This window comes from Pieris napi, chromosome 17 (genome assembly GCF_905475465.1).
Source record: "Pieris napi chromosome 17, ilPieNapi1.2, whole genome shotgun sequence".
Taxonomy (NCBI): Eukaryota; Metazoa; Arthropoda; class Insecta; order Lepidoptera; family Pieridae; genus Pieris; species Pieris napi.
In genome coordinates, this window is record NC_062250.1 from 3,283,627 (window position 1) to 3,297,461 (window position 13,835).

At 32.7% G+C, this 13,835-nt stretch overlaps 1 protein-coding gene across 3 annotated transcripts in view; it reads left to right on the forward strand.

The window, feature by feature from the left end:
- LOC125057709 (protein scalloped) overlaps positions 1-13,835 on the forward strand; it is an 88,239-nt gene that overhangs the window by 56,608 nt on the left and 17,796 nt on the right. For all 3 annotated transcript variants that reach the window (XM_047661535.1, XM_047661536.1, XM_047661537.1), the window contains 2 exons: positions 4,896-5,026; positions 11,714-11,843. In XM_047661535.1, the coding sequence (XP_047517491.1) occupies positions 4,896-5,026; positions 11,714-11,843 (261 nt within the window). The remainder of the gene's footprint in view (positions 1-4,895; positions 5,027-11,713; positions 11,844-13,835) is intronic.

The following is a 13,835-nucleotide window of genomic DNA, read 5'->3' on the forward strand; positions in this document are numbered from 1 at the left end:
AAACTATGGTATGGCAAATACAAGGGAATAGCGACTGGTCGGGTTTTGGACTAGGTCTATAACAAAAAGCATACAGATAAGCACGGACGTTTGAAATAGAAAATGTATTTGTAGTATCTAATATAAGGCTTTTGTTTATGTCAACTATACTTAACTCTTGCTGAAGTCTACATAAGTCTAATATTAGGACTAAGGGAGTGGCACTTTAGCTCGGTCAAAGGTACGTTTACTTGGCATTTCGACGATACCGAGTTAAACGTTTCATCACTTTATAAACTCTATATACTTAATACTATGTAGACATTACTATAGTATCATAGGTATGATAATATATTCTTTAGTTGAGTATTAGATAGCTTTGTTTAGTAGTCAAAAAGTAGCATAGCCACGTGATCTATACGCGTCATATACCTACATATATATATATTTTTTGAGAAATAAGGTCTTTAAACCTAATATGTATAGTTTTGTTAAACCCATACTTTTTCTAAAATAGCATGGGTTTCATGAGGTTTAAGTTTCTATTTAGTTATTTAGTATTTTATAGATATATAATTTTTATAGTATTGTATAGAAGTATAATTATTAGTATTTTATAGATAAAAAATACAATGTCACCACGAAATTCGTTTTCTCTATAATTCATAGAGCCTTAATGGGATTCGACATCTCCCTTCCATTTAGTAAGGCACAGATTTTTTTGAAGATTTTATATTAGTAAGGCACCGCTGACGGCTGTCGTGCCGCAGAAGACTATATAAAAAACCCTGTGTAACTGAAATGTCTAATTTGATCTTGACTTCACTTTTCGTTACTTAAACGAACATTTATTGACAATATTACCATATGAGTAATAGCGAACTATTTGCACCGCCCCCACTATTTCAACGCTCAAGTGTTCGTTTAACTACAATCTCAAAGAATCCTTGATGCACAGTTTATTAATGGAATAAAGCTATGACGTCTTAGACACTACTAATCGAATTAATTCCATAAGCTAGAACTATTGCTGATTATTATATTCGTAATGCCGTTTTATTTGCGCTCATCACGGTCTTTGGCTGAAGTCCATTGCACTTCAATGTATCCACAAACTTTGACATTATGCGTATTAGAAAAACTATATAAATTATATTCAATCATATTTCAAAACTTTAATATGTTAATACATATACGTATAAAATCGACGACATCGATAAGAAGGTTGTCTCCTAGTGGAAACATAGTGAATATATAGTGGATAGGCAGTACAGGGCGTACTAGAGGAAATTTGAGGAACGTATTAAGTCTTTTCTGAACATACCAAATAAAGAGGTTGATAATGATGATGATGATAAAAGTAGTAAAATAGAGTTTAAATAAGCCTGTCAGCTTCACATGGCGGGACTACTTTTTTCTATTTTGTAAATAAATATAGCCTATGTTACAGAGATAATGTAAAGTACTAACAAGTGTTTGAAATTGGTCCAGTCAAAACAAATAATCTCTTCATAATACTCGTATATAATAATGGTGGTCACATCAATAGGTTCTCGCTAATAATACAATTTAATTAATTTCATCTAAATAAAATTCATAAGGGCTCAAACCGGCTACCCTTATTGGGGACACTTGTCATATCAGCATTCAGCAATGAGGGGGACGATGCTTTATTATTTTAATTATTGCAGCGCCCTTTGTCAGCCGCGTTCACGAATTACTCTCTCGATTGTACTAATTGAACGCACTCGAGCTTATAAGTCTCATAACTTGGCTTTGTATGCTATCATAATTGCATTTCACGGGATTCAGGCACTATTTATTTACATAAACTATAGAATAGGTACCAGTGTTTAGACTGTTATCAAAGATGAAGTTATATAAGAACATTTAATTTAAGTAAAAATATATTTATTACAACAGTTGTCAGTGCTTCCCAGTAGGATCCGACTTTAAAAATTCACAAAAATACTTGAAATTATTTTTGATTGATAAAATAAATAACAAAATAAATAATTGATAATTTTATAACGAAATGCCTGTACTAAATATGAGTCGATAGGTGTATAAATTAAAAATTTAAGATTTACACTAAATGTTTTGCTGCACGCTGTCCGATTTCATACATAAAATCATACATTTATCGAAAACAATCAATTGTTTATATTAAATAGATTTCCTCTCAAGGCCCAATTACAATGTAGTTAACAAAGAAATTAATGCATTCCCATAAATGCACATTGATTCAATGAATAAACTATACCATAGAAGGTTATAATTGTATAACTCTAACAATAATTTATAAAAGCAATAAAACATGACCAATCGACAACGTTTTGAGTTGTTCCGTCAATACCGTGAGAAATATGATTGATTTATATTGTAAATAAATTAATACTTTAGAATAAATATTGTCATTAAATAAAAAAAACTATCGTCATCTATACAACATTTGAATTATTAATAGCAGCAGAACTTGAATGCCTTTGGGTGAGTTGCACAGGTATTTTTAAAGCTTTTTCACCAAGTTTAATTTAATTCAAAGTTTAATATGATTTATAGTAATGATATACGTTTTCTAAATACATTAATATATTCAAATGGATAAGAACATAAAAATAGACGAGAATAACATTAATAAAATATTAACAAAGCTAGCAGTTCAACACCTTTAATATGTTGTTTCATTCACGTCATAAAAGTTATAAGTTGACTTGCAGTGTAATGAATTTTGTTATCAGAGCTTTCAATTCGAAGTTGAGTGCTATAATAATAAGAATTTTAATTTTTTATAAAAATATTTTCGTACCTTTATAAAGACGAGAAATAAATCTAAAAAATCTAAAATATACAGGAAAATTTATCTTACGAGAGTGGGACACGGCGCGCCTCGTCGCGAGACTGCATACTTTTACTCTCTTCGCCGATCCGATCTTCATAACGAAATTCTTCGTTTTGATATTATATTTATATTGTTAACATTTCGTACCTGCATGTTTGTAACGGTAAATATGAAAATTTCAAGAATTCCTACGACCTCCAGGGTTCTTATTACAAAGCTTTATTTGGTATTAAGAAAATTTCGAATGGATATCCTTGAGCGTTTTCTTGGTTTATGGCCGGTAATAAAAGTCTGGAAAAACTGTAAATGAGCTGTACCTTTGATATATAGATTTACATTAAGATTTGATATCGTTCCAATTAAATGTCTTGGTTATTCATGTTATTTAAAGGATTAAAGCGATCTTGAACAATGTTTTATCAAGTTCAACTGGTTTTGGACTAAAGATAAATACTTCCTATTATTTAATTTTCCTCTTTTGTTTACGGTAGCACTTAAAGGCTTACAGAGTGTACGAGCCAAGTCTACATTTTGCTCACGTAGGTTTTCTTAGTTTTATAAGCGTGGCGATTACCTAAATCATCGGAGTGTACCCCGATACTATAGCCAGGCGCATCACTGTCGTCATTGAATTAGCTTTAAATCTATTGTACGTGATGGGTTATATATCTAATATGTATATAAAATTCTCGTGTCGCGGTGTTTGTGGTTAAACTCCTCCGAAACGGCTCGACCGATTCTCATGAAATTTTGTTTGCATATTGGGTATGTCTGAGAATCGGACAACATCTATTTTTGATCCCCATAAATGTTAAGGGTAGTCCAGTCCACTCCTAAATAATTTTTTTTTCTAGATGTTTTTTTCTGTTTTTATTTTTTTATGATACAGCATTAAAAACTACATACAACCCCTTACTTTCACCCCTCTACGGTCAACCCCTATTTTTTTATTATAAATGATATACATGGAAAAACGGAGTTTGCCCGGTCAGCTAGTTATATTATAGAAAGCATGTCCGGGAATCGTGCAAATAGATCTCCCAACAATTGATGATTTCCTATACGTTTTTTTAATATCTAAACAATGCTCCTGCACTTCCAGCAGCATTTACTATTATTAGTATGCCACAATACGCCCCGAAGTTTACAATGTGCATCCGAATTTGTAAACAGAGTTTGACGTCAATAGGGAACTACTGTTATTACTTTCGACTACGTCTGTACTTTATTAGAGTTTGATTAATGTCTTTACATTAAATTATGTAACGTTTATATATTTTTGGTAAAATTTATGTTCACCGCAATTGTCATGTATTTTAGAATAGATTTGTTAAAACAAATCATACATACAGTATGTTAAAACATACTGTAGAAAATGCATTATACAGTAGAATCTCGATAACTCAAACCTCGTTAACTTAAAAACCTCTATAACTTCAAAAAATAATATGTTCCCTTCCCATCAGAGCCAAAAAACCTCCATAACTTAAAATACGCAACCTGTGTAACTTAAATAAGTAATCTCTGAATTAGCCCTCAGTAACTTAAAGAAATGTTTCCACAACCTCTATAACATAAAATTGTTTGTCAATGAGTCATTTTGCGTATCAATACTGAAGCAAAAAGAGCTTTAACAACTGTAAGTTCATAAAATTTTACTTTGCGTGCGCACACCGTCACAAAAACCCGACACCCTGAAGTGATAGTCAACATTTCAGTTTTTTTCTATTGTTAGGGTCGATTTTTCTACAAACGTAGATTTTTTTTTAAAGATTTTTATCTTGTTACGCCAAAGTATAACTTCTAACGCGTGTACATAAGTACACACACGTGTTTTTTTCATGCCCGACTTTTTATCTGAAAATTATTGGAATTACATAAACTTGATTATGATTCTATATTTAGACTTTAAGGCACGTGTGCTCATTTCGTAAGTGTACCTATGATTGATATAAATCAGGTTTAAACTGGAGCAGTCCAAGTTTCAAAGTTGACAGAAGGAAAATAATATTGACAGGCAGTTGAGGTTTAATTTTGTTAATTTATTTTATTAATGTAATTTTTTCTGTTACAGCGAGCGGCGCGCTCGCGGCCGGCACCATTGCGTCTCCGTGGAGCGCGGCGGCCGGCGCGCCCGATACCAATGGCTCGGGCGGCGCCGACGCCAAGCACCTCGACGTCGGAGATGCCAGCGACGATGAAAAGGTAAAAATTCAATATATAGAAGACTAGTAGACTCGGCCAAGCGTTGCTGTGGCTAAGATTTTTGTTATATTACAGTGTAGTAAACTATTCAAGAGAAACGGCAGGAGAACACCAATCCACCATGCTTTTTTGGTGGTTATGCCATTAAATTGTAGCTTATGTGAAACGTTGGTATTTATTTTGATAAGGATCAATACCTAGGTACGAATAAAGAGCCTTTTCTAGCGGTGGTATTTTAATAAAAAAATAAATAATAAAAGGACGCTTATTGTGACGTAACTATAAAAGATAGACATGCTGTCGGGACATTTTTTATAGATAGTGATGTGTCCTGAAAAATTTTAATCCATCATTTTGTTCTATCATTAATAGTTTTCGCAGCGCACACGCTTGAAGGAAGATTTTTGTTTATTTTTTTACACCTTGGGTTAGATTATTAAAGTTTTAGTAAGCATCCCTATGTTACTCGGGAATAGTGAAGCTTGCCAACGGTGAAAGGATTTTTGAAATCGGTCCAGTAGTTTCGGAGCCTATTCATTTCAAACAAACAAACAATCAAACCTTTCCTCTCTATAATATTAGTATAGATTACAATAACACGCCGCATGTAGGAATAAAACTAAGTTGAGTGGACATTATTAGAGCCGGCGGAAAATAATAAATATATAGTCGAATATAAGTCATTGCTCCAAATTTGAATTTGTTCCCTTTGGAGTAGAGACTCTTGGGCCGTGGGGTTCAAGTGCACAGGCGCTAAATAACCCCATTAGGTGACCTCAGAGCTGGTACTTTCCTCGCTCAACGAATAAATATCGCAATACAGCGAGGAAATACTACCAGCATTAAAGGTACACTGCCACAATTTTATATTTATTATTATTACTATGTAAGTAAAGAATAATAAACATATATGTGTGTTTGAAATTAATTATAGTTACATATGTCGGAATCTTACATCAATTTATTGTCGCGTAATGTCTATAGTTAACAGTTGAAGAGTTTTAATTAGCGTAATTTTTCGCGCAATTATTGTTAGATTTTTTTAATGAATAGTAATTATGTTCTCGAAATTCATAACGTAACTTAATTTTCTTATAATTACTGTTTAACACAGGTTTGTAATATAATACGCATTATTATGATTAGTGATAAAATTATTGATAAAAGGATTTAATTATCTAGACCTTTTTTGTTAGTCATGCCATAGTCTTAACCTTTCTAAAATTCCCATAGTTATTCCCATACCCAAGAAACTAAAAATGATAGGATTTAGGAAGAAATTACAAGGAAATTGTTAACGAAACACAGTAAGTAGATTTTGAAAAGATAATGAAAAACTAAAGTTCTAATTCCAAACAATTTTAATAATTTTCCCTTAACAATCAATGATTATTAAATGTGTTATTGAAAGTCTTGGGAACGATATTCAACTAAATATTTAGTTAGGTGTATTAAAAAGAACAATTAAGAACTATATCCGTGATTAGAGTGTTTATTCATTGATATAAATACATTTTGATAAAGTTTAATAATACACACACATACAAGTTGTGTATTCGTTTTAAATCTTATTTACGGGATGTTATTCAATTAATAAACGCAATATGGTATCGACTGTCGAGTGATTCTTAGTAAAGTTGAATCACTGTATTTTGTTCAGACGCCAGCTGAAGTGTTATTTTTATTCTCTTCCGAATAGAGCTCGTTAATTTAAATGACGCAGTTAACACGAAATAGAAGCAATTCGTGGAATATTGTTTACGGAATTTATTATCTGTGCTATCATAAGATGAGAAAAGCTCTGTATCTGTATAAAGCGCAAATTCGGCCCCATATAGAGTACTGTACTTCAAGTATGCGTATTAATTCTTAAAAGTCCGGCAACGCAAATGCGAGCCCTCTGGCAATGTTAGTGTCTACATTAGATGAGCCGCCTGCCCATTTTCCTCCTGTTATTTAAAAAAAGGAGAATTGAATTCTCTTCTTCGTTTTGGAAGTGGATTTATTAGGCATAGAACAGAGTACGTAATGTACAATCATTATTTACACACACAGCACACACCCAAACGCAAATTTCCTTTGTATTGTAGTATTTTCTATTTTAATTTATTTCAAGTAACAAAGTCTAATTTCAACGTAAAATTATTGCATTACATATTAAGTATTTGTATTTAATTACATGAATTTAAACTGAAAATTAATTAAAACAAAAGAAAGATCTTTACAACATGAATAAGAGAATCAAAATCAATTGATATAGAGAACTCAGATGGCATTACACTAAAGTAAAATACTTGCTAGTATTGCATTTTTATTTTCTATTTTCATACAATATTTTTTCAAATAGCAAACCACAGCAGTGGCTGTATATACTAGTGTATAGAATACCAAATATTTGGTTATGTAGATGTTTAAAGTTAATGTATGGTCACATAAAAAAATATATTATTATTTAGTGTACGTATATATATTACCTTTGGCCCAATATATACATACACTAAATGTTATATTCACTTAAAAGCTGTAATACGCCATTAGAAGATGTAATAAATATGTTTTATTCACTGGTACATGAATAGTTCATAACATCTGTTTAATGTATAACGAAGTAACATAAGGGAATTTCCATAGTTATTTTTAAACCAATCTGGCTGAAGGTTATTTGAAATTGGAGTTTTCCGATGAAAGCTTCTGGTAGCGTTGTGATAGTTGACCTTTTATATGTTGTATGTATAAACCAATTCGACTGTTTGAACGCACGAAACACATGTAAAGAAACACTTAAAACTTAACTGATTGGTCGAACCCATTTAAAATATTTTCTCAAGAATTTTCAAATGATTAGGGAAAAAATACATTTAAAATTTGATTAAAAAACATTATTAAGTATTTAATAATTAACATATTGTTATTAAGTATTAAATAACAATATTTCTTATTTGTATTCATTGATCTTGTATTAAACGAAAATTAATTTAAATATATACGGGATGTAAACGTCTAGTTAAAATTCCGGTGAAGAGGAAAGAAAATGATTTATATAATCGCTGTTTTTCAATCTAAAATACAAATTGTAGATTTTTCTTTATCACCAAACGATATAGGCCGTAAATGTGTTTACCTAATCGCGAAATATTATAAACAAATTATAAATAATCTAATCTTATAAAGAGATTTACTACAGTCACGATGTTGCTTTAGAAATATTTTTACCTATATACATTTACGCTATTATGTTGTTTTAATTGTTTACTATTTATTTATATAACCCGGAGATCCTAAGTTCGATTCCTGGAGAAAAGATAGTTGTTGGAAAGCTATTGACGGAAGAAAATTATTTATAACGCCAATGTATCTTTGAGAGCAGTTATTGGCCAGTGGTTTCAGCGAGCGACTCTCATACCTGAGGTCGTAGGTTCGATCCCTGGCTGTGCACCAATGGACTTTCTTTCTATGTGCGCATTTAACATTTGCTTGAACGGTGAAGGAAAACATCGTGAGGAACCCGACATGTCTTAGATCCAAAAAGTCAACGGCGTGTCAGGCACTGGAGACTGATCACCTACTTGCCTTTACATTTAAAAATGATCATAAAACAGATTCAGTCATCTGAGGCCAAGACCGAAAGAGGTTGTAGCGCCATTGATTTATTTATTTTATGTATATTTTACATACCCATATTTATATTTAAGTCATTTCGTAAAACAAGTTATACAATTTCGAAAATCTACAGAATTTTTTATTCAAAGCTATTCGAATTATTTTATTCATAACATTAATTAATTTTAATTAATTACTTATTTTTTGGCACTTGCTATATGAAATAATAATTGGCTAAAATATTTTAAACATCTGAACCTGATTGGCATGGTCGTTTTGAATTTATCTAGATGACCTAGATTTTTGTATAATTATTTTTTACATACATTTTGTAATTAAATATACGGTAAGTTATTATTAGTCCGTGTCCTTAGCCAAAATTATTTTACTTATCAAATTGATTGGGACTTGCAAAATAGTTTTAGTAAAAGTTTTAGTAAACTATAAACCACAAATAGCTATCGACAATTTGGTACTTATTACTTTAGTTTCACTTAAAGCGTTTTTCAAGGCAGTTTTTGCCGCGCACCACTACTTTGTGGAACTAGTGCCCACTGAAGTATTTCCGAACCAATTCGACTTAGGGTCCTTCAAGATAAGAGCGTACCAATTCTTGAAAGGCCGGCAACGCACTCGCGAGCCCTCTGGCATTGAGAGTGTCCATGGTCGGCGGTATCACTTAACATCAGGTGAGCCTCCTGCCCGTTTGCCCCCTGTTCTATAAAAAAAAAACTGTCAAAACCATTTACGAGGCCATCGTTTAGAACAACATACCGGTTATATTGACCAAAATCAAAGGTCCCGGCTGAATTCTATTGTATTGGGTTCTTAAGAACGTCATCGGCTGTTAAGACTATCGGTTTTTACGACCAAATATGAGTAGTCCCTTCGATATCGTTATAACAGCTGTAACTGTAATAAATACGAAAAACGGTTCATAATTAATTGGGTTCATTATCTATACTAATAATATAAAGCGAAAGAGTTTGTACAACTCTATTGTAAAATACTTGCTGTCTTGGATAAATTATCGAGAAAGGCTTTAGGCCTGTAACATCAGGCTATGGCCGATGGCCAGCTTGTTCCTTTTGACCAAACTGCTGGCTGGTCGTATTGTCAATGTATAACTGATCGGCTTCATTCTTCTACGAGACATTGCATCTCTTTGCGTTCTCAAAGTGTACTATAGAGAGTATTCTGAAGCTTTGTTTGGGGTGATCACTACTGCCTCGTTTCTTCGGTATCTTGCCTGGGAGATACGACTTTCAACTAGTTAAAAAGATACTCCTTCAAAAGCCTGCAACGCACCCGCTAAAATGGGTGTACATGGGCCTTGTGGGGCGTCCCGAAGGCTGCAGCCTTCAATAAAGAAAATACAACGCTGAAATTTTTCCCCCATATATAATAATGCAACGATTTCTTTAGTATTAATGTATGTTACGGTACTGTTTATTATGTAATATGGACTTAATGCATGCAAATTACAATGTTGATTCATTTGTAACGATTTTGTAATTTCGTACTATGTTCTTGTTGTTTCCTTTCGAAACCTTGAACTTAACCAGTTAGTGAGAACTAGTATTCGCATGCAAATTGTAAAATATTGATTTTTATTCATTTAAACCGTGAAATATGAATTATGTATTTAAATAAATAAACTATACATGTGTTCAATTAGTTGACTTGTCGAGTTTATATTTTATAACAGTACTAGCTGTTACCCGCCACGCTTCGCTGTGGCACATTGTGATTGAATGTTTGAGAAATGAGAAACAAAACAAAGAAAACATTTCATATAAGTTTAATTTTGCAATACTCGTGGAAAAAAATAGATAAAAACAATCCTTGATGCGGATTATATATCATGCTAAAATTTCAGCTCGATCAGTGCAGAACTTTTTGAGTTTTTCAAGCGTACACAAACCAACATAACCTTTTTTATATATATAGATTAGGTTTAAATTTTAATGTCTGTCTCACACGTCATACAGACTTGAGAAGCGAGATCCCCGAAGTGGGTGTCCCTAAGCAATTATTATTATCTGAAAGGCCGTAAACTATTTATTTATTTACTCTTGCAAGAAATACGTATACAGTAGGTACAATTAAAAATAATTAAATAAAAATGAGGGCAACTGGCCTTATCGCTATCGAACGATCTCTTCCTCTTCCACTGTGAGGAAAATAAATAAATAAAATATAAAGTACTAAACTATATAATATGTAGATTGTAGGTAAAATTACTTAGTCAAAAAAATTAAAACACATAGAAGATTAAAAGCATAGTAAAAACACACATGGAACACAATAATTTCAGTTAGATCAGTTAGTACGAAAGTTAGGGATACGATGTGGACAGCTACTAGTACATTAGAGATAAAGTAAAATAGAGAAGGACAGTACAGTACAGACAAACTAGTCCAGCAATTTAACAATATGTTTAAAAGGCCGGCAACGCACTCGCGAGTCTTCTGGCATTGAGTGTCCATGGGCGGCGGTATCACCTAACATTAGATGAGCCTCCTGCCCGTTTGCAGTTCTTATAAAAAAATAGGAATATTACAACAACCTTGCGACGCCGAGTTTCTTTTTTTATTGTTCTCACTTTAAACCCCCACAAAAGCGGGAGAGACTTTACATGAATTACAATCTAGCCTATACAATAATTATGGCTAGTATTATGTTGACTTTATTTTCTACAATACTAATGAATAGCTTAAACTAAGGTAATGTTCATTAACAGTATTAGTGTGCGACAATGTTTTGACAATATTTATTTATTTATTCTAAAACAGTGTGTATGCCAAAAAAATACGACATTAGAACATTAGTAACAAACACAAAAATAAAAACTAAAAATTAATAATAACTAAAACTAAAAAGATAAAATAACAATTATAACCTAAACTAAAAAACTTAAACCTCTATCTTCACTACACTACGTTTTATTTCTTTCATTCTTAGGTAATTGTAATATAATGATAATAAAGGTATAATTAATTCTCTTTGCCTTGTTCCCGTCGTATCAAGAAGTTGGATTGACTTACGATAATGCCGAGTTTCTAAAATTTATATTAACAATTCCAGGATATGTCAGCGGCAGATGCGGAGGGAGTATGGAGTCCAGATATCGAGCAGAGCTTTCAAGAGGCACTGGCGATATACCCACCTTGTGGAAGACGGAAGATCATTCTATCGGACGAGGGCAAGATGTACGGTGAGTTCGAGCATGCTAGATGACCAGCTCTCCAAAAGAGTACCAAGCAGTGTTGATATGCGTCATATACGCCTAATATATAAGTCTTAAGGGGCAAAGCATAATGTTTTTAAATGTTCCTTATCAACCTTTTTGCTGCCAGCGTCAACAAGGTCCCATATCCCGCTTACACTCGCAGCTTATTAGTTTTCTCGACTCTTTAGAGAACGACCTTTGTAAAGCGTATTTGGGGGATATAATTATTTAAAAATGTACTGGTAATTTTATAAAAATCACAAAATTCTCTTGTCACTATGTTTGATTCCATACTCCTCCGAAACGGCTCGACTGATTTTTATGCATATTTAGTAAGTCTGAGAATCGGCTACTATCTTTCAAACTCCTAAGTGATTTTTTTGTTTTTATTTTTTTTATGATACAGCATACAAAAATATATACAATGCTTAATTTTCATCTACCCTCTACGATCAACCCCTATTTTATATTTGTTACTTTAGAACTTATAACTTGAACTCTGAGGTTTATATAGAGAACACTAAAAGGTGTACACACATACACATACCATGTTGGTATGTACTAAAAAGGTAGGCTAGGAATTAAGGAGAAACGAAGTTCGCGGGGTCAGCTAGTAGTTTTATAATATTTTTAGTTCAAATTTGGCCATACATAAGCTGTAAATAAATAAATAAATCATCCTATTTTTGCCCAATTTTAATGGAATAGATGCAAAGCTGGTTCTAAACATATATAATAACTGATGAAGCAAATAGTGTTGTCTAAGCAGCGATACATATATTTGGGAATCTCATTGAATATAACCGAAAGGTCCACTTGGCCGATTCAAAATCGCATGTGTCGATATCAAGGTTTCTAAACAGAACAATGGATGTGGCACGAGTGTCAAGACAAAAGGCATTGATGTGCCGACAAAGCTGTTTGCGCAATAGGATTCCACGGAAGCGAACCGACAATTATTATCTTCGGATCGGTTTTGAGGAACACGTATCCGCTGAGTTTGCGAAAAATGTGTTCTGATTTCGTCAAAATCTTTGGAGGTTTATGTCTTATTGTGATTTCTTTGGCTTTCGCACAAGTTATGTTTATCATGCCAAATAAAATTGTATAGGAGGTGACTTGACACGACGTTTATTTTATTATTTCTCTCAAAAACGTGTTAAAATGAGGATCAGATACTTATGAAAATATGTTATAGAAAGGATATACTGTGAAAATAACTACAAGCAGCAGCGCCTACCAGATCCATGCAACTTCCTCATAATCGAGGGGACTCTTTGTATTGAAGAAGTCAGCCAATAAACCGCGAATAAATACATAATCATGTTAAAATAAAGAAAGTAATAGTAATAGCAAATAAGTAACACAGCAAGATTTCTCGGCGTTGCTGAAAATGTGCAACGAGTCATTTTTCATCTCACGTCTATTGTAAATCTGTCACAATCGAACTTAAACGATGATCACAAACGTGACACGGGCATGTAAAACTGACATTTGTCTATTGTAAATCTGACACAATCGAACTTAAACGATGATCACAAACGTGACACGGGCATGTAAAACTGACATTTGTCTATTGTAAATCTGACACAATCGAACTTAAACGATGATCACAAACGTGACACGGGCATGTAAAACTGACATTTGTCTATTGTAAATCTGACACAATCGAACTTAAACGATGATCACAAACGTGACACGGGCATGTAAAACTGACATTTGTCTATTGTAAATCTGACACAATCGAACTTAAACGATGATCACAAACGTGACACGGGCATGTAAAACTGACATTTGTTTATAGTCAACCGTGTACTGTAGTTGATAGAGATTTTAGCAAGCGATTTCGTATGAATATCAATATTTAAATATGAGATCAAAATATCAATGAAATATCTTAAAGTTACATACTGTTACTGAGTAAAACAAAAAACTTGGCGATTAAAAACAGTGGCGGAGAGTTTATTGCCAGTTCTT